At 38.1% G+C, this 25001-nt stretch overlaps 3 protein-coding genes across 7 annotated transcripts; all 3 read right to left on the reverse strand.

Annotated features, from left to right (window-relative positions):
- Nucleotides 1–267: 267 nt before the first annotated feature.
- On the reverse strand, nucleotides 268–2489 carry LOC114826108 (AT-hook motif nuclear-localized protein 15-like). The gene has a single exon (XM_029105896.2). The coding sequence runs from the start codon at nucleotides 1472–1474 to the stop codon at nucleotides 530–532; it is 945 nt and encodes a 314-aa protein (XP_028961729.1). The 5' UTR covers nucleotides 1475–2489; the 3' UTR covers nucleotides 268–529.
- A 7578-nt stretch (nucleotides 2490–10067) lies between these two features.
- On the reverse strand, nucleotides 10068–16222 carry LOC114826109 (ARF guanine-nucleotide exchange factor GNOM-like). 3 transcript variants are annotated; one of them, XM_029105897.2, is made up of 3 exons: nucleotides 15985–16222; nucleotides 14387–15227; nucleotides 10068–14233 (listed from the first exon to the last, which is right to left on the reverse strand). In XM_029105897.2, the coding sequence occupies exons 2-3, from the start codon at nucleotides 15119–15121 to the stop codon at nucleotides 10556–10558; spliced, it is 4413 nt and encodes a 1470-aa protein (XP_028961730.1). In that variant the 5' UTR covers nucleotides 15122–15227; nucleotides 15985–16222; the 3' UTR covers nucleotides 10068–10555. The 3 variants fall into 3 exon arrangements, with proteins under 3 accessions (XP_028961730.1, XP_028961731.1, XP_070680977.1); XM_029105898.2 differs by having other exon boundaries at nucleotides 15910–16222; XM_070824876.1 differs by lacking the exon at nucleotides 15985–16222 and having other exon boundaries at nucleotides 14338–14464.
- A 1313-nt stretch (nucleotides 16223–17535) lies between these two features.
- LOC114826110 (ARF guanine-nucleotide exchange factor GNOM-like) lies at nucleotides 17536–24007 on the reverse strand. 3 transcript variants are annotated; one of them, XM_070824878.1, is made up of 5 exons: nucleotides 23737–24007; nucleotides 23168–23221; nucleotides 22924–23046; nucleotides 21471–22298; nucleotides 17536–21324 (listed from the first exon to the last, which is right to left on the reverse strand). In XM_070824878.1, exons 4-5 carry the CDS (start codon nucleotides 22203–22205, stop codon nucleotides 17650–17652), a joined length of 4410 nt encoding a protein of 1469 aa, XP_070680979.1. In that variant the 5' UTR covers nucleotides 22206–22298; nucleotides 22924–23046; nucleotides 23168–23221; nucleotides 23737–24007; the 3' UTR covers nucleotides 17536–17649. The 3 variants fall into 3 exon arrangements, with proteins under 3 accessions (XP_070680979.1, XP_070680980.1, XP_070680978.1); XM_070824879.1 differs by having other exon boundaries at nucleotides 23743–23792; XM_070824877.1 differs by lacking the exon at nucleotides 23737–24007 and having other exon boundaries at nucleotides 23168–23460.
- Nucleotides 24008–25001: the final 994 nt, after the last annotated feature.

Genomic DNA, 25001 nt, shown 5'->3' on the forward strand with positions numbered 1-25001 from the left:
ATATGCAGAAGATCAACGGTTGGCATACATTACTGAATTTAACGGTGCATGCACGCTTGAGATTTCATAATTCACGGGAAAGTTATCGAGTGAACCGGAGACACTAAAGCAATGCATAGAAAGACTCTTGGGAAAGCTTACCAATAACGAAGAATTTTCACAAACAATTTGCAATGGAAATTTCAATAGCTCCAAACCCCTCCATCTTCTTGACTATTTCTTCTTCTTTTCCCCTACACCATCATCAACATATTCTTCCACAGAAAATTAAACGAAAGAACGAACAAAATATATCCATATGATCCACCGGTTTCGAAACATAGCTACTGATAAAGAAAAAATAAATAAAACCTAACAACAAAACTACAGAGATTTGAGATTTAACAAGCAAAAGATATACCTTTGCTTGCTGTGCCTACAAAAGCTGCCAAAACATATTTTTGCACAAAACCAAAATACAACAAGTCAGTGATCAAACCAAGTATCTCTCTCTCTCTTTTTCTTTCTCTCTCTCTAAATCTTTGTTGTCTCAGTAAGATGGAGGAGGTCTCGGAGGGGGAGGACCCCAGAAAACATCATGAGGGATCTGACCGCCATTCGCAAGTAAATTCGGAGGTAGATTGTAAGCAGCCATTGCACTAGGATCCTCACCCACACCTCGAGATCCCGAATTCGCTCCTGTCCCTGCCGAATTCACACCTGATTGCTGCTGTATCTGCATTCCTCCTTCTCCACCTTGCTCTTCCTCGAGTGGCAGCCTCTCATATGTTGCATTTGTGAACGTAGCTGCAATAACCATCACCGGACCTGAAGCCACCAACGCTCCCATCACGGTGCCTCCCACCACCTGCCCCTGGCCGCCTGCCAAGTACACGGTCAGTCCTGTCGCGCCGGGCGGTGACGGGGCAGGTAGGAACGCCCCTGACAACGATAGAATCTCAAACCTTCCGTGCAATGTAATCACTCCAGTTGGCGCTGCTGGTTGCCGAAGAGTTACATTAGCGACAATTCCGCTGCCGCTGAGGACAGAGACGCCTCTATGCCGTCTTTGAGAAAAGGTGGCAATGCTGTCTACAATGTCGCTGCCGCTGCTGATTTCCAAGACGTGGCTTCGGAGAGCGTTGGGGCTCTCTTTAGTGATGACAACGGGCGGTTTGGGCTTGTTTTTGGAACCAGGGGGGCGGCCACGCGGCCTCCGGTTGCTACTTCCTGGCTCGAGGCTGTCATGGCTGCCGCTGCCGGTGTTAGGGCCCTGATCGTCGCCTTCCAGGTCATTGTTGTCCCGACCATCTTCGTGGTGTTTGTTGTTCTGCTTGTGTGGGCTGGTGCTGCTGTTGGTGGGAGTAGTGTTGTCTTGGTCGTCGAGTTGTTCCTCGGTGTTTCTGAGGTGGAGAGACGGCGGAGTCGAGGAGATTGAATCCACATGACCTCCTCCGCCCATGGAAACATTTCCGGCCCACCATCGATTCGCCATCCTTCTAATTAAATCTTGGGAAAATATATAATAAAAAAAACCTAGAAACCAAAATCCAAATCCGAGCAAGAATGGAAAAAAATCCAAATCTAAGCTCTTGCTTTTACACTCTTTCTGTTTTTGGATGCATAACGACAACCACGGTTGAACCACCTGTCTAGCTAATTAAGGAAGGTAAAGATCTCTTTAAAACCCACCTCTCTCTCTCTCTCTCTCTCTCTCGCCTTCTTCTTTGTTTGCTTGCAGGAACAGACTGAAAGATCTCTCCTATAAGCAATATATAAAAACAATCTCCAAAACCCAACAGATAGAATCCAAAAAAAAAAACCTTATCCCTTTTCACAAAACCACCTAAACTCTATCTCCTTTTTATTACTTGAAAACCCTAAAAGCTAAAAACCCAGAAATATTAGATCCAACAAACCCCATTTAGAATCCAACAACCCTAACCCCCTAGTTCAAAAACCAAATCCAACCTCAACAATCTTCAAAACCCACGTCCCAAAATACCCAACGATTCACATATTTGTGCTCACAACATTAAAATACAAATATATATATATGTATATTATTGGATACCCACAAAGTGCATCCCTTGTGTTCTTCTCTGATAAGCTTTCTGAGTTTGAGCAGCTTCTAGCTTTTCCTCTTTCTTCCTTATAGCTTGGGTTGCTTTGCCCTCTCTCTCAAGTCTAATCAATGGGAAATCTTGGTTGGCCAGTACGAGCAAACTAACCCAAAGATTTTGTTTCTGTGGTTGGGGGGGGGGGCCTCTTCTCCTCTGTAATTTTCAGTCTTATCTCTCTTTTCTTTTCTTTCTCGTTCTCTCTCTTTTTCTACTGCAATACTGCACCTTTTTACCACTTCGGGGGCTGCGGGGGGGCGTACGTTAAGGGTCCCAACTCTCCCTGGCGTACGATAACATATGTTATCTTTAAACTTGTAAAAACAAAAACAAAAACAAAATAAAAACAAAACAAAAACAAAATAAAAACAAAACAAAAAAATTATGAGGGGAAAAGAAGAAGGCGGTTTTGCAGAGAGTACCTGGTTTTTTCTTGTCCCTCCGGTTTTGCCTTTACAAGTTCCGAGCTTCCAAGTTGAGTGAGATTTTAATCCTCTACAGTCATCAACAACTGGACTCTCCAACCGCAACCAACCACCAGGAAGAAAAAAAGCATCTTTGTAATCGGAATTACCGTTATGCCATCATGAGGTGACGTGCGGGAATTTGATTTGACGTTGAGAAAGCAGAGACGGTGGAAAGGTGCAGGGCAAGTGTGCAAGCCAAGGTTAAGAATTAGAGAAATTTTTAATTACGACGAAAATATAAGTAGTGCATCACATGTTTTAATAGGAATGGTAAAAAATTTTATTTTTTAAAATCATTAATTTTTTAGCATACATATCTCACTATTTGTTTAATAAATATAATATTTTATGTACCGATCACATTGAAGAATCTCTCTGAGAATTGGAGTTCATCTCTCCTTTTTTTGGGTTTTTACCGACAGAGAAGAGAGAGAGAGAGAGAAAAGGAGTGTGGGGTAACGTGCGCTTGGAGTAGTGGGAAGTCGTCATTGTCCGCGAGTCGCGACAAGGTATATCGAATGCCAATGTCTGAAAACATCACCGCCAGAAACCGCGACCGATGACCCATACTTAGGGCTGGTTTGATATTGTTGTGTTTTGAAAAAAAGTTGCTGTGAGAATAAGCGGTTGTGAAATAAATCAGCAGAGTGTTTGGTAAACTTTTTTGTAAAAGTGCTTTTGAAAAAAAAGCAGTCTGATAGTAGATCTCTTCATTAAAGGAGCACTGTAGTTCTATGCGCTTTGAAAAAAAACCAGTTTTCCAAAGCTACAAATTGCAGCTTCAGCTTTTTCCTTTGATTTCAGCTTATTCTCACAGCAGCTTCCAAAATAAGCCTTTTTTTTTAAGTTTACCAAACACCAAAAACACTCCCAGCTTTTTTTCATATGAGCCTTTTTTAAAATCACCTCAACCCCAAACTGGGGCTTAATGCCGTCTCCAGTCATATAGGAAGCTTAAAGAATACGGAAAAGGATCCTCGCCGGATCCGTTTCCTAAGAAACCCGTGATTTAACCCGTTTATCGTATATCGTAAGGTCAGTTTTTATTAAATACTATTCATATTTAATTGTAAATTTTAAATTTTAAAATAATTTCTAACCGTACGATATATGATAAACGGGTGAAATCATAAGATCCCTAGAATTCCTAGAAAAAGATCCGGCAAGGATCATTTCTCAAAGAATACTGAACACTAGTTTTATCCACCTCTAGTCATACCGGCCTAAATTTTTCCATCTCACGTGAAATGAAGATGTTGAAGGCTTGAAGCCCGTCGATATCAAATAAGAAATGTGAAATTATAACAGTTAAATTATAATGATCGATTAATGTAATAATTTAATGTTTTATGTTAAATTTTAATTTTTCTAATTAAATTGTTAAATATTATTTTATTATTAAATGAAATCTTTAAATGATTGTTTATACTTAAAAATTTGTTGAAATGTTAGCAGAATAAAGGATTTACTATTAATTAATGAAAAATAAATTTGACATTGACGTTAAATTTGATTCCTAATCATAAAAACTTCAAATTTAGTCAACAAATAATACTTTGATTGGCAAATTTTTTAAGTCAAATATGCATGTTGGCATTTCCACATAAGATTTGACATCTTCTTTAAAGAGATTATATTTTGAATTGGAATGAACAAATTAAAGACAATCAACAGTCGATAGGCTTAGACCATCTTCAATCCTGACCTAAAACCTAAAAATATTTAGCCTAGAAAATTTAGGTTTTAGCCCAGAAACAGCTTTTCTACTCCAACCCTTTTGGCCTAAAATTTTAGCCCCAGATTATCAAAAAATGAATTAAGCCTAATTTTTTTTTAAATTAACTTTTTTTTTTAAAAAAAAATATGTAGACTATTCTAAATTAATTTTATGAATATTTTAATCTAAAAATATTTAAATTCCGATAAATTTTGAAAAATCACTAAATCAATACATGAAAATCATGATAAACTACATAAACTTAAAAAAAAAATTATTCTAGCCGTTGGAAAAAAATATTTAAATTCCAATAAATTTTATGATTATTCTAGCCATTGGATTTAAATTTGGACCGTTAGATTTTTTTTTTTACCGTTAGATTTGATTATATTCGATTTAAGCCGTTGGATTCAATAAATATATAAATATAAAATAAAATAAAAATTGAATGTGGACCGTTGGATTAACCAACGGTCCAATTACCACCACCACCCGATGAAGAAAAGTAGCCGTTGGCTACAGGACAAGGCCCACTTTTCACTCTCATCTGTGAGTCCCAGCAGCTTTTGTGGGCTAAATTTGTGATCTATATTTACCTTCATTTTAAGTTTTAAGTTTTAGGTTTGATTTAGGTTTTGGGTTGTAGTGGATTTGGGGGGAAAAAAGGGGGAAATTTAGGTTATAAGCCACCATTGGAGATGGTCTTAAAGGGCTTTATGTATTTAGCCCTTAACTAAATTTAGCTCTGGTTTTTTAAGGCCATCTCTAAGTAAAATCAGGAAATGGATCATCTTTAGATCCCTTCCATCTAATCCTCCTTAACAAATAATTCAGACCCTTGAAATTTGATCTAACGGCTACAAATAGGAACCCATTTTAAAAATTATGATAACTTTAGATGTTTGATCAAATTTCAAGAACTCAGATTGTTTAATGAAGAGGATTAGGTATAAGGGATCCAGATAGGATCCATTTCCGTTATATCGAGCCTTTAGCTATGTTTTAATTTTTTTTAATTAATATTTTAAAGAATATTGTAGAATTAAATTTGTTTATCTCCCGCCATGTCAATTTTGTTATTTTGGCTTGTGATACACATGTTGGGGCTGTTGAGGAACTTGGAAGCTTGGTATATATAGTTTGTACTTGACTAACCTTTTTTTATTTATTTATTTAACAAACGATATTATTTATAGTAGGATGAGAGAGTGAGTTAATCCTTACAATTGGTCAACCATAATAATATGGTTCAAATTCGCCTTTAGTGAGAAACGAACCTAAAACGTCATTTACAAGTGAAGAATACGACTAGACAAATAGTACTATGTGGCTATCCTTGACTAAACTTAGCCCTAATTCTTTTTAACAGATTCATGTTGGCATTGCTGCAGGGACGAAGCCAGAGATTTGCATGAGCCCATCCTCAAACAACAAAGTCACAATTAAAAATCTTAAGAATTTATTGAACAAAACACTAATATATTAATCCATAAAGTTTTTCATACAACATATTACAATATTCCTCGAATTGTTTTCATGTTTTGAAAGCGTTGAATAATAATATCATTACCAATACCATTAATCTCTTTATATAAAAATAATCATGTTATCATTCATCCATTGATCTCTAAATTAGAAAGCTAAATTCTAAATTGAAATGCCAAAAACAAATTAATGAAGTAAAGTTGTATAAAATACCTTGTGGAGTAAAATTCTTGTGTTGAATTTTGATAATTGATTACTTGAACTCCAACTGTCTATAACACTCCAAATTCAATTGAGTTTTGGTTGAATGAAAGGAGAGGAAAAATCTAGAGAAGTGAGGACTGGAATTGCTTTGCTGTACGTGGTGGGATGAGTTTTGTGTGGATTAACGACCTAGGGTTAGAAAAACAGGAAGGCATAATTAAATTAATTGTTAATTAAATTGTCATCAGGCATTTGGGATCCAAAAAAGGTAGACTAGTTTAGTTGCCTACCAATTTTTTTAATTGTAGTTTAATTAGGGCTGATTATTGAGACAAATTTTGCAAATTGGGGCTAAAAGTGACCTATAATCTTTGGTCTGAGATGGTCTTCGTATATTTGTTTTGGTCTTTGGTTGAAACTGAAAATGGCGTACAATTTATTTTACTGGAATGGCCTACATTGTCACACGAGTCATATGACTTGTTCGTCTTTTAACACAAAAATTTAAGATCCGTTATCCAAATACACTAATGAATTCAACGATTTATAACAAGATCTGAAAAAAGTCAAAACCCTTTATATTACATTGCAAATTGTAAGAAGAAAAACCTCGAGTTGGGCGGCTAATCAAATCAAATAATGTTGAATTGTCAATGTCAGCTACTTGCTCCTATATTTTCACCATTAATATTGTCAAAGGTGATATCAATAGTTTGGAATTGGATCCTCGCCGGATCTAATTTATGGGGATTCTAGGGATCAACCCATGTGGACCGTTGATAAAAAATCGTGCGGTCACAATTTTTTTCTTTTTTATATTTTTCACGCAAAACAAGACTGTTTTACTTTTAAAACATTTAATTGTGACCGCACGATTTTTGATCAACGGTCCACGTGGGTTGATCTCTAGGATCCCCAGCAATTAGATCCGGCGAGGATCCAATTCCCAATAGTTTTGTATCCAAACAATGTCAAAATGTGAGTGCCAATATAGAAATAGATCGATTTTATATTAAAGAATTTTAACGAAAATTTTTTTGTACTATTTATTTTCATAAAAAATTTACATTAAAAAAATCAATTCTAGTACTATTTATTTTATTTTTATTTTATTTTTATCGTTAAAATTTAAAATTTTTAAGTCATTTCCATTAATTTTTCTTTTATATTACTCTTCAATTCGAATTAGCAAAAAAAAAAATGTAATTTGATGGTTGAGTAGCACAACTTTAATATATTCCATTATACCAAATGATCAGGATTATTAACCAATTGGTCCAACTATCTTACACCAAATTTTAGATGCTTCGGCTTTAGTTTTTACTTTAAAAAGGCGAATTCCATTTTTTCAAACTTCAAAATTCATGAACATTTTAATCTCTTACTATTCAATTTTAATTTCAAAGAAATAAATATGTATCATAAAATTTATAAGAATTTTAACGAAAAACCTGCAATACTGTTTATTTTAACGAAAAATTATATTTTTACACTAAAAAATCAAACTTGATATTATTTATTTTATCTTTTATTTTATTTTTATAGTTAAAACTCAAAATTTTCATACCTTTTTCATTATTTTTTCAAAAATTTTATTTGGGGTTCGTATTTCGAGTATTTGGTTTTGTTTGCTTTACCAATGTTAAACCTGACGTGACAGTCCTAAGCCTGGGCCTATGTAGTAACTACTGCGGACAGTCCATTGGAAAGTTGATGTGAGCTTATGACCAAACTTTAGCCACTGATATGTGACAGGTTTTTACCATTTTTAAGGACGCAACTTACCTTCTATTGTTCTACATACCATGTAGTATCTCCTGGGTCGTCGAAAATGAATTTTACGTTGATAGAGGGATGAATTTTGCATAAGTTTATAATAAGTTGAGTTACTTTATATATTACCAATTAGTTTTTATAATGGAACCTAAACTTTCTTTATAATATCATAGCATGTTGGCTCACGTGTAAAAGTTAACGACCGCACGTGCTCCAGTGTTATCCACGCGTTAGATTTAAAAATTTGTCATATGTGTGGAAGGCGTGTTGAAAATGGATCTCACATAGATGGGAAGAGAGACTTTACATAAGTTTATAAGGAACTCGGGCTACTTTCTATATTGCAAATTGATTTATAGTTGAACCTCAACTTTCTTCGTAAGAGAGTAGGAATTGAATAATAAAATTATATTTGTTATGCCACGTGAGAAAAAAAAAAACTATTTTTAACAGAGGTAACAATCTAATTTACAAATTAAAAAGAGAATAGTTATTAACACTTCAAAAATCTCATTTGACACTCTAAATTTTCTATAATTAGAAAGAAAAATACACTTATAAAGAGTGTAAAATGAAAATTTTAGAAGGCTAATAACATTTCCCATTAAAAAAGTAGCATTTGATCTAGTATATTTATAACTCTACTTGCTATTTCGGTAAGTTAGCAATTTGGTTTCAACAATATATTTTATTCAAAGATTTTAAGATAAATTTAAGATATAAAAATTTCAAAATAACAATTAGAATATGGTGAGTTGATTGAAGAATGAGTTGACAAATAGATGAACGAAGGACAATTTATAAGAAATTTTCTCTAACTTCAGATAGTAATTAGCAATTAGCATATGCCTACGCACATTGTGTATGAATAATTTTTTATTTTATTTTTTTTAAATAGAAAAAAAGGAGAGAGAACGAGGGATTGGAAAGAGAGGTTTTTGGTTTTTGTTTTTTGTTTTTTATTTTTTAATATTATATATATGCTAAAATCAGATTTAAGTGAGATTCAATAAAAAACAACAAAATTTAGTTTTGTGAAGTTACATTATTGCTCATCAACATTTTTTTTCCTATGATAGAAGACTAATAGTATTTTCATCGTCTTTTAGTTGACAAAGAGAATTTTATTAATAGGTAGTGTAGATTAGTATATCAACGTTCCAAACATTAACCCATTTTTACATTTTTTACCCTTTATGTTTTGTTCAAGATAGTTTCTAAAACTAAGTCATGAAAGTTTTTATCCTCGCACGAGATTTTGAAATTGCATCTCTATGTTTGGTGTGGGTCAAATGCTAGACTTCTTTATAGACTGCGGAGATGGAAAAATCATATTTGCATATCACGGTGTGCATCTAATTGTCGTTTTGGAATACAAAACATCAATTTAAAGAATAGCTAAAAGTAAAACTTCATGATAATTGTTGACTATTGTTGGTTAACGTAGTGTAAATGTGACTTCTAAGTCAACACAAAAATTACATAAAACAATAAAAGAAAACTAAAATTTTGTAAGAGCATCTTCAAACTTCAATCATGCTCCTTATTTCTTGATTAAGTTTTAAGTAAAAAGACTATAAAGTAACTTAGCTCCCTAAAAAAAAATTTGATTATACTCTCTAGTTTAAGCAGTCGTAATAATTGTGGACGAATAAGAATATAATTCTTATTGAAAAATTAGTAATAAACATTGGGAGCTTCTTTTTCATTCTCTAGATTTAGGAGCTCTTAGGAGAATTTTTAGGGTGTCAAATATGATTTGTCAAAGTTTTATTTGAAGATTGATGTGACAATTTAAAATTGATGTCAAAATTTCTTTCATTCTAAAACGGAACAAATTCATTTACGTGTTTGCTATATTTCTTTTTATCTCTCTCTTTTCTACAGCTGCTCGTACTTAATTATGTTTACTTATGTTTGTTGTTTTATTTTATTTATTCAATTCGATAATTAAAAATATAAAAGAACGAGCAAAAATAACAAAAAAAACGTGTGATTATTATTTTCCTCAGTGGAGAATATTCAAATCAGTATCAATAGGTTGATGCACTGTTAAGCACGTCACACTTATGTCCACTTTTGTAGCAACATCACTAGTGTCCTCATTAGTCATTAGGTATAATTTTGAAAGTAAAAAGGGCAGTTGGCAACAAAAGAAAATAATTTTGACAATAAAACCAAATTACTCTACAAGTTTAGAGTCCGTCTGATAACCATTTCAGTTTTTAGCCAATTTCTTGCACTGACTTGATCGACAAATTGCGATTCATCAACCTGAAAATACCAATGTCAAAGACGAGCACAAAAAACAGTTCGACGCAGGGTAAAAGTACTAGTTAGAACTAGCAATCTCAAGTTCTGTACATTGTAAACAAATCAAACAAAAATATTTCACCACTCTGTGGCAACTTGGCAAGAAATGAATCCTTCCCTTCCAGATTTTCTCGACATAACAAAAAATTGGGGTGTGGGGAGTTAAAAGAGGGGCCTAAGTACCCTACTCCGAAACACGACATATATGACATCTTCATACAACAAAGTTATAGGGACAGTGTAGAGATGAAGACAGTATATGAAGGAAGTTGAAGATGATTACTAAGATAAAGTTTGATCCGCTTGGGTTTTCCCCGACCACCAGTTCCATCTGTGTGCTAAATCCTGCGTCGTGCAGCTCTACGGCCAAAATTAAGAGGTAGCCTGCCAGAACAAGACCGCCTCCCTCTGTACTACGAAATGGTGACGACCATGTGTGCTTACTAATATGCCTTAAAGAAAACAGATCCGGTTCCAATGACTATACAACATTTTTAACCTCCACCACCGGAACCTTCAGCAGGAATGGTTTCAGTTGGAAGTATGGTGCCCGTTGCATCAGAGACTCGCCCTGATTCACCCTGCTTAGTCTCTGACTGCTCTAAAAATGGATCACGGGAAACTTCAGACTGCAAGGATGGAGCAATTTTATTTACATGCAGCCATGTCAACTCCCACAAGTTATCATCTCCTACGTCACCTTTCTCCAAAAGAACTCCCCTTAAAATCATTACGATTAAGGTGTTCTTAAGTAGCTCCAGCACTTGGTCCCGTAGCTTCTCACATTTTCTCCCTCCAACTTTCACCTTCATATAATTTTCCATTCGATTGAGAACACCCAGCCATAGTTTGCTGAAGGTTGTTAACTGCGATAGCTCGGGTAGTAGCTCCAGAAAAACTTTGGACAAGAGCTTCAAGGCTAGGATAAGCGTGCCTTCCATGTAGCGGTATTCCTTTGGGGACTGTCCCTGTGCAATTTCTAGCAAGTCATCAAGCATTGTGAAGATCACCGTGTCAAAGCACCGTAACCACAGGCCATGTGGAAGAGGAATCCCATCCACTCCAGTCAAGCATTTCCGTAACATGGACAAAGCATGGTTCCTAACCTCTTCTCTCTGGTCCAAACAAACTTTTCTCAACCCCTGAACAAGCCGCAACCACATTTGCCCAATATCCTGAGACATTTTCACAGCTTCTTCCCCATTCATAGATTGGTTAGCGTCAGAGGCCCACCTTGATAAACAATCAACAGAACCTGCCATAAGATCCAGTGCGCACACAGATCGCGCCACCTCTCCAACACGAGACTCAGCAAACTGCCTTGATGCGTCAACACAGAAAACATAATTGGCAGGCAACAAATGAGCTCCTTCAGACATAATGAAGAACAGTGCATCGAACCCAGCCTCTGAAGCTTCTGGGTGCGGAGCAGTAATGGAGAGTAGTGATGTAGTTATGTGCCACCCCAATTGTGATCTTATGTGAGAGGCATTTGCTTTCACAAGGCGACCGACTTCCTGCGTAATTTGCTCACAGTATGCATCCGCAACCCGAGCATCAAGCTTCAAAACAAGTTGCAATGATCGCAAAAGATCATCAGCAAGGTCCTCTTTATAGGGAAGCAGCCGCTGGCAAATCCGAAGAAGTCCAAAAATAGCCTTCTCTACCAGGGCACAAGGCATCACAGTAGACTGAACAATGTTCGATATGTGCTCATACACAATCTGCCAAAGAAGCATAATCCTATCCCTGTTATTTAGGGTAACAGCTATCAGCAACTCCAAACAGAAAACTGCAGTATCTTCATCCTCAGGTGAGCTGCTCCCTTTCTGGGGTCGTTCTCCAGCCCAGATGAGTGCCTGTGCAAGCTGTAACAGGGATTTAGCCTGCAGAAACTTGCTCTCTGAAAATATGCCATCAATGTGGCACTTTTGAATTGTCTGAAGGGTGCGCTGATGAGCCACAAGTTCTTCTTCAGTAGGCTGTGATCTCGGCTCCTCAGTGTTAAGAGATAATAGCTGAGTAAACCGGCCCATCAATCCAGAGGACTTCCTAGAAGTACTCAGAGGGGGCATAGGAACGGATGACAGAGAATTGGTTATGGCCTTGCCATGACCTGTGTCAGCAGAAAACTCAGAATCACCAGCTGCTTCACTGGCCACAAAAGCCGACAGAAGACCAAGTTTGTGTAATCTTAAGATACAGTCAAGAACATTTCTCCAGCCTGTGCGAATGTGATCACCATATGTATTGGCAATCGTGAAAACTGTCACTGTTGACATTCTAGCTTTTGGGTCATCACCAAAGGCTAAAACAGGTTCCTCATAAGATGATGGGTTTAAAAGGGTTGTAAACTTACAAAGAGACACAACCAGATCGTCGAGCACATCTTCAAAATGATAGCATGCTGCAATCTTTGCAACATATAAAAATCCATCAATGCATTTTTGGTAAATCTCTTCATGTTCTGCATGGTCAAATACCACAGAAATGGCAGCAATTGTGGGGCCTGACATTATAGCAAACATATCCTGGTCAAGGTAGGCTCTGGTATCGGATTCAATGAAGGGAGCATTCTTCTTAGATTTGTGTATTAAATCAATCCAACGGCTTGGGTTCATTTCAGAATAACCAGCACCTTGTTCTGGAGTTGTGCGGATCTCATTCTTGCATATTGAGTGGTAAAGCTCTGAAAGGAATTCTAGAGGTAAATCATCACCTCCATTGATGTGTCGATTATTCCGAATGAAATCCTCCTCTGTCATCTTCTTCTTCACCTGAACATTGTGCTGGTCTGTGTTGAGCAATATAATTGAATATGATAACAGGAGAGCAGCATCCTTGTTAGCTAGAATTTGTGGTGATTGCTCATAATATCTCTCTGAGAATGCTTCAAGCACCCTTTGTATTTTTTGTGATTCTCCAGGCAATCGAAATGTCTCCAGAAACAGTCGCAGTGCAGTATCCAAATGCATGTCTTGGAAAACAAAGGTACCAGCAAATTTATTAAGAACCTGAATACAAAACTCATCATGATTTCCCAGGAAATCCCCAACAAGATTCTTGTCCAACCCAGCAGTGTACCTGAAAAAACAGGCCACACTTTCAGGATCAAGTTTGTCAGGCAAGAGATGGGTTCCTTGGAGGAACTCCAGCCCTTTCTTTGGGTCATGGTTAAAATGATCGGCTCCAATCATTAGCCTTCTCTTTATGTGCTTCCTTCGGCGAACAAATGGAACCCAATGATTCGGATCACTGTAGTTGTCACATTTCATCAACCAGAATGGAGTATACTCATCAAGATTCATAGGGGGAGCCTGAACAGCACTAACTGAGCCCTTCCCTGCCCTCTCTGCCATTCCCTGAATAATAGCAATAAGGCCATCCAAAGCAAGAATGTGAATTGAAGACAAAAGCAAATTAACAGGGAATGCACTCTTTGACAACAGATTAGCAAGCTCTTCAAAGACATTATTGCAAGTTATGTCGCAATCTAAGTTCGCGTACATCTCCACCATGAAAGTTTTCTGCCGGCAGAAGTCCACAACAGCCTCCATGGCAACCTCCTGCTGCTGATAAGAAGCCCCATACCTGCTTTGCACAAGCCTCAATATCACACATGAAAAGAAAGCCTCAAGCTGTAGCTTAAGTTCAGTGCGGAGATGGTGATACAGATTGAGGACAATGCTGCATACCATTGAAAGAATAAGTGGACTTGTTGATAGGCCAAACTGCATCAAATTTTGAAACAATTCATCCTGAACCAAACTTAATAACTTGGGGTGATGCCGAATGGAGGACCCGCCTAACTCTATAGCGCAATTAACCAAACCCAGTGCAAAAAGGGGGACATCTTCGTCAAAAGCTATGGTATTATACCTGGGACCCATTCCTATATGCTCAACCACATTTAACAAAGAACACAGGAAGTCCAATATTTCCACCATGCAGGGAATCCCAAATGGCTCAGCCATGAGTTGCACGTCATATTGATCAGCCTCCTTCCTGCTAGAACCACCAGCTGTCTTTTCATCAATCCCAGATTCTACAAGACCTGAGGAAGCATGCAAAGCAGGATTTGAAGATAATAGCTGACTATCAAACTCAGAAATCATGTTGCCATTCTCCAATTGTCTACTCCCAGAAGCATGCTCATTATTTTGCCCTGCAATCTGCACAAGAAAAACACCATATATTCGTGAATAAGAATAGTATTTAAGACTGGACATCTGCAGGTTTTAACTTATTGTTTCACTCTCGAGAATTAACAGATCACCTCTATGCTAAGACCCAATAATGCTTGTTAATTTTGATATTAGAAGTACCTCTCCCTTGATGGTATTGCTTCCATTTGGCAATGCATGTTCAGAATGGTGAACATCTGGAAGGTGTGAGAAAATACATCTAACAAGTTCATGCATTGTGTGGCGAGCTATCCGCTGCAACAACTCACCTTTTGTTCCCGCTTGATGGACAATACGGAAACATGTGTTCACTATAATGCAAACATGCTGATTGGTCAATATAACAGATGCTTTACTCTTCATGCAAGCTAGAAGAACCTGCAGTATCTTCATCAATACCACTTCTTCTGATGCAGGATCAGTCACCTCAAATCGGCAGCCAGTGATTGCATCAACTAATAAGTGCATGGCATCTTCAACATTTAAGGAATTTTGATTGATTACATCAAGTGTTAAGATATTGTAAACAGAAGACAAAGCCACACCAGTAATTGGTGCACCAGTTTCATCCGACCTAATCACATCCAAAAATGGCCGGAGATATGCAGAAGGATTGACGGAATGCATATGGTGCTTCCATGAAAAGATTTGCTTGCGTAACGCCTTTAAAGATTGGATTAGAGGGTGTTCCAGCTGATCATCACCAGACACATAGCGTCCTCCCCATCTTACATTCCTCCTCATAACCGCTAATACAGTGCCTATTTCTGAATTAATGATGCATGCTAAAGTAGCATGATTAGAATGCGTTGCATCACATTCCCCATGTTCTTCCTCAATTTCCTGGATTCCACTTCGCAGCTTCAGACGCCCCATCGTTCAACAGAACCCAGATTCTACCAGTATTTCCCAACTTCTCCGAGCGAAGCAAAGTAGCATATGGGGTATCGCATACTTTCAAGATCTACCAAGGTTAACATACCTAGTAGAAATCGAACATATCAGCTAACCGGGCAGGCAATGAAACTACCCAAAAGTTCATAACTATTAGCACCAAATTCGAAGAATCACGACCGCCATGGAATCATTCAATGACATTATAAATCTTCATAAAACCTTTATTCGACAATTTCGATTCTAGTAATAATATAATGGCCTTTTTAGCCAAAATGGTCCTTGATATTTTCATAACACATAACTTTGGTCCGTAATGAGATTTAAAATCATTAGAAGTGGTCCTGAGATTGTCTACCATCTATTATTTTGGTCATTCCATTAAAAACCTGAGCTTTCTAATAGAATAACCAAAATGATGGATGGTAGACAATCTCATAGAGCAAAGTGTTATGTGTTATGCAAATTTCAAAGACCAAAATTATGTGTTATGCAAATCTCATAGACCGAAGTTATGTGTTGTACCTATGATCAAAATAATGGATAGGGAGAATCTCATAAACCACTTCTATTGATTTTAAATCTCAAAATCAAAATGATGTGTTATGCAAATCTCAGGACTGTTTTGATAAAAAGCCTAATATAATCCATATTCCAAAAACCCAAGATTTGATTCTAATTAGAAAATTTGAAACTAAACAAATGCTAATCAGCAGCTCCAAAGAAATGGGAGTGAAAAAAGAAAGTGGGGATTCGTAGTGATCTCTAACCTTTCGAATCCCACAGTTTGGGTGCCTCAGTGAGAAAAGGAAAATTCAAAATCCGAATTTCATATGGGCACTAACCCGGAAGATTCCCGCCTTTCGACGTCGACGGCGATCTCATGCCGGAAGCCTCTGAGTCCGGTTGCGAGGCGGTCGCCGGCTCTAATTGTCAAGTTCGGGTTCGATCCGTTCACCAACCACCTTGGTACCACAAGTCCTGGTGAACTGTAAAACAATGGTTTCCGCTGTTTGTTTTGTCAGATTATATGGTTTTCGCTGTTTTTCGAAGCAATGAGGTCTTCCAATAAAATGTCTCTTCAAATGTGGACCGTCTGATTTCTTTCGTTTTTCATGATGCCCATTAAAAAAAATCATTTTTTGTTTTAATAAAAAGAAAATTTATTGCCCTTCAAAACAAATATTATCGGTCAAATTTGAGACTTCTAAGATATAAAATGAAAAATATTACAAAATTGTATAATAATTAGTATGAGAATTGTTATTGATACTCTAAAAATCTCATTTTGTACTTTAAACTTTCTATAATTAGAAAGAAAAATACACAAGAGTATAAAATGAAATTTTTGAAATGCTAATAACAGTTCTCATTAGTATTATGTTAATTTTGATTTATTCATAATTATAAACTTGTTATGATACGGCTAAATTCAATATATCATGTTATTTTGTAAATCAGCTTGAGGGCTCAAAACGAAAAGGCCAAGCTCAGGTTTAAGAAACAAGGAAGCTTGGAGCGTAACATGGTTGCCTCGTAAAATTTGATTTACGTTAACGGAAAAGAAAGAGAGTTTGAACTCAAAATGCAGTGGGTTAAAAAAATAATGTAACCTTGTAGTTTGCTTAGAATGATGGTTTTTAAAATAAGGGGTGTGCTATCCACACATCCCTTTTTACTTCTCACATACCTCTTGTTAATTTATGTCCATTGATCTTCTTCAATTCATCCGATTCAACTGCCGAAAACCAAAAAGATGTGGGAGAAGTAAAAAATGATGTTTGAATATCACACCCCTAAAATAATTATGTCGAAGCAATTTAATTGGATAAAAAATAAAAAGCACCATTATTTTCATTCAATATGACTTTTCGGTCTTTTCCCACATTGTTGAACCCATCTGGTTGTGAAAGCGTCAAAAGTTGAATTCAAGTGCTGGGGGAAGAGCTGTATTGCCCGTAATCTAATACCTCCTCTACCACAGTAACCACACAAGACTCAAAACTGCATCATAAAATACCAACTTTCGCAACCAAACATCTTTCAAACAACCACATCAGTAGAAGTTAGAACGAACCAACAATTTGCGATGCACGAAATCCGAATTATCGATGTCAAACATGGCACGATAGATGCCGAGTAAAAATACGAGTCAGCAATCGTTGAATTCTGTACATTGATGAACAAGGCAGTACAGAAACATAGATGGATTCACTAGCTACCCTTAGGCAAAGAGTAACACTGCAACAGAATTATCCGGAGGCAAATGAAGGAAGACGAAGATGAGTACAAAGAAACGACCAATCCGCGGGGTTTTTCAAACACTAGTATGTATATCAGTTCCCTCTGTAATAATCCACATCTAGCAGCTCTACAAAAAAAAACAATCAAAGATGTCGTCTGCAAGTTTCTGTAACATAAAAGTTTCATAACAGGATGCCTCCTAAAATAACTAAGTATTCGGGATCACTAACAGGACCAGTTCTAGTTGCAAACAACTATACAAGCAGCTAATTTGCAGTGCCAGAAACTTCTGGCGACGCCATTTCAGTTGGAAGTACATTACCCTTTTCATCCGAAACTAGACCTCTGTTTTCACCCAGCTTAGTCTCGGGCTGCTCTGAACCTTGATCAGGGAAAACCTCAGATTGCAAGGATGGAGCAATGTTATTGACATGTAGCCATGTCAACTCCCACAAGCTGTCACCTCCTAGAGCGCTCCTTTGCACGAGCACTCCCTTTAAATTCATCACAAGCAATGTGTTCTTAAGTAGTTTGGGTACTTGGTCCTGAAGCTTCTCACTTTTTTTCCCTCTAACTTTCACCTTCATATACTTTTCCATTCGACTGAGAACACCCAGCCATAGTTTGCAGAAGGTTGTTAACTGCGATAGATCAGGAAGTAGCTGTAAGAACACCTTGGACAAGAGCTCCATTGCAAGGATAAGAGTGCCTTCCATGTTGCGGTAGTCCTTTTGGGAGTGTCCCTGTGCAATTTCAAGCAAGTCGTCAAGCATTGTGAAGATCACCACATCAAAGCACTGTAGCCAGAGACCATGTAGAAGAGGGATCCCATCCACTCCCGTCAAGCACTTCTGCAACAACGACAAAGCATGGTTCCTGACATCTTCTCTCTGGTCCAAACAAACTTTTCTTAGTGCCTGAACAAGTCGGAACCACATTTCCCCAATATCCTCAGACATTTTCACCGCTTCCTCCTCGTTCACAGCTTGCTTAGCCTCACAGGCCCACCTTGCTAAACAATCAACAGAACCTGCCATAAGATCAAGTGCGCACACAGATCGTTCTGCCTGCCCAACGCGAGATTCTGCAAACTGCCTTGAAGCATCAACACACACAACATAGTTGGCCGGCAACAAGTGGGTTCCTTCTGACATAATGAAGAACAGTGCGTTAAACCCAGCCTCAGAAGCATCAGGGTGCCGGGCTGTGATAGAGAGTAAGGATGTAATTGTGCGCCACCCCCCATGGGATCTGATGTGAGAGGCATTTGCTTTCACAAGGCGACTGACTTCCTGTGTAATTTGCTCACAGTAAGCATCAGCAACCCGAGCATCAAGCTTCAAGACAAGCTGCAGGGACTTCAAGAGATCATCAGCAAGGTTCTCTTTATAGGGAAGCAGCCGCTGGCAAATCCGAAGAAGTCCAAAAACAGCCTTCTCTACCAGAGCACAAGGCATCACAGTTGACTGAACAATGGTCGATATGTGCTCATACACTCCCTGCCAAAGAAGATCAATCCTATCCCTATTATTTAGGGTAATAGCAATCAGCAACTCCAAACAGAAAACTGCAGTATCCTCGTCCTCAGGAGAGCTGTTCCCTTTCTGGGGTCGTCCTGCAGCCCAAACCAGTGCGCGTGCAAGCTGTAAGAGGGATTCAGCCTGCAGAAACTTGCTCTCAGTAAATATGCTGTCAATATGACACTTTTGAATTGTCTGAACGGTGCGTTGATGAGCAGCAAGTTGTTGTTCAGTAGGCTGCGATCTCGGCTCCTCTGTCTCAAGAGATAAGAGCTGACTAAACCGACCCATCAATCCAGAGGATCTCCTAGGAGTGCCTATGGAAGGTACATGAACAGAAGAGAGAGAATTTGATATAGGCTTCCCAGGCCCTGTGTCAGCAGAAAACTCCAACTCATCGGCTGCATCACTGGCCACACGAGCTGGAAGAAGACCAAGCTTGTGTAATCTTAAGATGCAGTCCAGAATATTTCTCCAACCTGTGCGGATGTAATCACCATACCTATTGGCAATTGTGAATAGAGTCACAGTTGCCATTCTTGCTTTTGTGTCATCACCAAAGGCTAACACAGGCTCCTCAACAGATGATGGGTTTAAAAGGGTGGTAAACTTACAGAGAGATACAACCAGATCATCCAGAACATCTTCAAGATGATGGCATGCTGAAATCTTTGCAACGGCTAAAAATCCATCGATGCAAGTTTGGTAAATCTCTTCATGTTCTGCATGATCAAACACCACAGAGATAGCAGCAATGGTAGGGCCAGACATTATAGCAAACATATCGTGGTCTAGGTAGGCTCTGGAATCAGACATGATAAATGGAGCACTCTTCTTAGATTTGTGCATTAAATCAATCCACCGGCTTGGGGTCATTTCAGGATAACCAGCACCTTGTTCTGGAGTTGTTCGGATCTCATTCTTGCATATTGAGTGGTAAAGCTCTGTCAGGAATTCTCGAGGAAGATCACTGCCTCCATTGATGTGCCGATTATTCCGAATGAAATCCTCCTCCGTCATTTTCTTCTTTACCTGAACATTGTGTTGATCTGTATTGAGCATTATGAGTGAATATGACAGCAAAAGCGCAGCATCCTTGTTAGCTAGAATTAGTGGTGATTGCTCATAATATCTCTCTGAGAATGCTTCAAGCACCCTCTGTATCTTTTGTGATTCTCCAGGCAATCGAAATGTCTCCAAAAACAGTCGGAGTGCAGTATCCAAGTTCATATCTGTGAAATCAAAGGTACCGGCAAATTTATGAAGAACCTGAACACAAAACTCGTCATGATTTCCCAAGAAATCCCCAACTAGATTCTTGTCCAACCCAGCAGTGTACCTGAAAAAGCAGGCCACGCTTTGTGGATCAAGTTTGTCGGGCAACAGATATGTTCCTTGGAGGAACTCCAGTCCTTTCTTTGGGTCACGGTTAAAATGATCAGCTCCAATCATTAGCCTTCTCTTTATGTACTTCCTCCGGCGAACAAATGGAACCCAATTACTAGGATCACTGTAGTTGTCACACTTCACCATCCAGAACGGAGTATACTCTTCCAGACTCACTGGTGTATGTGCAGAAACAGATCCATTCCCCACCCTCTCGGCCATTCCTTGAATAACAGCAATAAGGCCATCCAAAGCAAGAATGTGAATTGAAGACAAAGGGCAATTGACAGGGAATGCACTCTTTGACAACAGATTAGCAAGTTCTTCAAAGACATTGCTGCATGTTATGTCACAATCTAAGTTAGCATACATCTCCACCATGAAATTTTTCTGCCTGCAGAAGTCAACAAGAGCCTCCATAGCAACCTCCTGCTGCTGATAAGAAGCTCCATATCTACTTTGTGCAAGCCTCAATATCACACAAGAAAAGAAAGCCTCAAGCTGTAGTTTAAGTTCAGTGCGCAAATGGTGGTACAAATTAAGAACAATGCTGCATACCATTGAAAGAATAAGTGGACTCGTTGACAAACCAAACTGCATAAGATTTCGAAACAATTCATCTTGAACTAAACTCAATAACTTGGGATGATTCTGAATGTGGGATCCACCCAACTCTAAAGCTGAATTAATCAAAACCAAGGCAAAAAGAGGCACATCTTCATCAAATGCTATGGTATTAGATTTAGGTCCCATTCCCATATGCTCAGAAACATTTAACAAAGAGCACAGAAAGTGAAATATTTCCACCATGCAGGGTACCCCATATGGCTCAGTCATGAGAAGCAAATCATATTGAACAGCCTCCTTCCCAGTAGAAACCGCGAGTGCATTTTCATCAATCCCAGGTGCTACCAGGCCTGAAGAAGCATTTGATGCAGGACTTGTGGATAATGGCTGACTATCATACCCAGAACTCACATTGCCATTCTCCAATTGTCTACTCCCAAAAGCATACTCATTATTTAGGCCGGCAATCTGCACAAGAAAAAACAACCACGGATTCACAAAGAAGTTCTAAACATTGGACACTTGCGCATCAATTAATAAGTTTACACTATATAATCAACAGAACACATCTAAGCTTAAGACCTAATGCATGCAAACTTTGTTAGTCACAGTACCTCTTGTTTTCTAGTAGTGCTTCCATTTGACAGTGTAGGTTCAGTGTCGTGAACATCAGGAAGGTGTGAGAAAATACATCTAACAAGTTCATGCATTGTGTGGCGAGCTATCCGTTGCAACAACTCGCCTTTTGTTCCTGCTTGATGAACTATACGGAAACATGTATTCACTATAGTGCAAACGTGCTGGTTACTCAACATAACAGATGCTTTACTCTTCATGCAAGCCAGAAGAACCTGTAATATCTTCATCAATACCACTTCCTCTGATGCAGGATCGGTGACCTCAAATCGGCAACTAGTGATGGCATCAACTAACAAGTTCATGGCATCTTCAACATTTAAGGAATTTTGATCAATCACATCTAGTGTTAAGATATTATAAACAGATGACAAGGCGACACCAGTGATTGGTGCACCAGTTTCATCCGATCTAATCACATCCAAAAATGGCTGGAGATACACAACAGGATTAATGGTATGCCACTGATGCTGCCATAAAAAAATTTGCTTGCGCAATGCCTTTAAAGACTGGACTAAAGAGTGTTCCAGCTGATCATCACCGGATATATAGCGCCCACCCCATCTTACATTCCTCCTCATAACCGCTAATACAGAACCTATTTCCGAATTGATGATGCATGCCAATGTAGCTTTATTTGAATTCGTTGCCTCAAAGTCTTCGGATTCTTCTTCAATTGCCTTGATGCCAGTTTGCAGCTTTAGACGCCCCATCTCTGAACAATATTCTTTTGAATAGAACCAAAGTTCTAGCTGTATTTACCACCTTCTATATAGAGAAGGCAAAGAAGCATAGGCAACACATACCTAGTTGAAATTCAACATACCAAGTAAGCTAACTGAAGTATAACAATTAATCAACAAGCGTAATTCAAAATGATCGTAATCATATCATATGCAGACATTTAAACTACCATAACCACTACCACTGATTTTCAACAGCCATGACTGCCCGGCACCCACCCTCATTGCCACTGTAACCAATATCACAACCATAACTTCCCGTCTTGCTCTATAATTTATATGTCTTTACATGTACACATACCATCTAAACACACTATAAACAACATTTAAAACCTACACTACCTTCACTAATAAAAACATAGTCAGGTGGTATGCATCATACTTAAATTCCAACTATCAGTTCAATAAAACTATAATTTCAAGCAACGGAAAATAACTCGTAAATTTGCATTCGAAAAAGTAAAGATTTGAATCTAAACAGAACTTAAAACCTAAAACAAAACACTAAGCAGCTCCCCCCCCCCAACACCAAGAAAAAATAAACTAAAATTGGCTCTATTTGGTTCCATTGATTTCGACATTGGCCCTTCCAATGCTGAATCCCAAATTCGGACGCCAAATGTTCTCCAAACATCAGATTTAGCAGAGACTGAAAATTCAAATTCCAAATTTTCGTTTGGCTACTTACCAAGCAGTCCTGCTTTCCACCTCGCCGGCGATCCCGAGCCTGACGCCTCCCGAATCCGGTTCCTTCCTCTCCCCCACCGGTTCAAGCACAACTGCAAGCTTCGGGTTCGACCGCTCCACTTCTCTGGTAACAGATCCGGCGCGATCCATTAAAATCAGGAAAATAAAAAATGCAAAAAAAATAAAAATTCGGAATGCGAAGGAGATTTCATGCGAGTGAAGTTGCGTGAGAGAGAAGAATTTACCTTGGTTGGAAAAATGGAAGAGCGAGGTCGAATCCCTAGAGTCCGGCCAAGGATCTAGAGGAGGAAGAAAAGAAATGAACAAGAAAGTAAACAAGGAAAAGAAGAAGAATTCCACCGTGTTTTATTAGTTTGGCTTTTTTTTTGGGTCTGAAATGATAATTGTATTAATCCGATGGTAGGTTACATGCTAACATAAAGGAAGGCAAAATAATTCAAATACCTTAGGGGAAAACACATATATAAAAGTCTAGTCTAATTAAATAAACTAATATGAAAACCCAAATCTTTAATTTCTAACAGTAAAAAACAGCGTCTGTCGCTGGCTTCACCATGAAAGTCTTGTCAGCAACTACCGAAATAGTAACACTAGAACAAACGACCGAGAGGTAAAAACGAACAATACATCGCAGCACAAAAGTACCAAACCCGCAACAAGAAGCACACCACATCTAGATTTCTTCATCAAAGATGCAGAACCAAAAGATAGGCACTAGATCCAAATCTCAGCAAATATATAAAAACACAGTAACACATGGATAGAAGGTGAGGTTGAAGGATATGTAAAATACCCTTACTTTGGCCGAAATTGCAATACACTTGGCCTCGATGGAAATCCGGCAAGCCGTTTCTTTTTGGGGGGGGGGTGGGGACAATGAGGGAGGTAAATAAAGCTGGCAACCATATTTGACCCGGAGTCTACAAATCAAATCAAAGCAAAGGATGGGATGAGGATGGTTTATGGGGAAGGGATGTTGAGGGGAAAAGTGAGGGGATATGGAGTTTAGGTTTGGAAAAGAATAGCCAGAGGAGAGGGAGGGGTGGAGAGAAGGGACATGAAGTCAAAAAGCGAGACAAACTCACGGAAAAGTTTGAGACAAAGCTCAAGGAAACCGAGAAAAATCTTAGGGGAAAATTGAAAAAGAGAGAAGATAATTAGGGGAAAGAGGGAAAGAGGAGAACAAGTAACTTGGACAAGGATAGCCACCGACACCTAAGCCAAAGGCTGGGGTTGACGACAAAGGAGTTTGCAAGGTTGAGAAACCATAGAGAGGCTCGCGCATTTTCTCCTTTTTACTTCCAAAATGGTTATTTTAGATTGACATAACTCCTCACTTTAATCGTGAGGTTTAAAACCAATAAAAGTGATCTCATCGTCAATCATTTTAGTTCTTTTATTAAAATTTTCCATCAAATTGAAGAAACCACTTGGTCAAATTGAGGAGTTGATTTGACAAAAATCATCTCAATAAATCTCAATAACCAAATTGAAGAGTTATACTAATTTCAATGACTGTTTTGACTAAAAAAAACCTATTATTTAATTCGTATTTGGGAGATTGTGAGAGAACAACTTTTTTTTCGATTGGATACTTAAGTGTTGATTACCGTGCTTATTTTCTATTTGTGACATATCACAAAATTTGCTTATTCTATGATATTAAAAAACTACCACTTCATATTACGCTAGTGATATTTCTCTTCACTTGTAAGTGAGAGGTCTTAGGTTCAGTTCTCGCCAAATGCAATGGTAAACCACATGCTTGATCCACTCCCTTACCTCTTGAGAGTAGATAATATCATTTGTTCGAGAAAAAAAATAGAAAAATTGAATACTTACAAACGAAGCTACATTGTGATGAGTCTCTTTAACAAATGTGCAAATAAAGTTTGTTACTATGATGATATATTTCTATCTAGTTATAAGTCAAATGAAGTTTGTTATTACGATAATATATTTCTCTCTAGTTATAAGCACACGATGTCTTAAATTCCACTAATAAATTCAAATTGCAGGATTTGGGGCTCTCACGCATGAAGTAGGATTTTCTCCTCT

This window comes from Malus domestica, chromosome 07, assembly GCF_042453785.1.
Source record: "Malus domestica chromosome 07, GDT2T_hap1".
In the NCBI taxonomy this organism is placed as follows: Eukaryota; Viridiplantae; Streptophyta; class Magnoliopsida; order Rosales; family Rosaceae; genus Malus; species Malus domestica.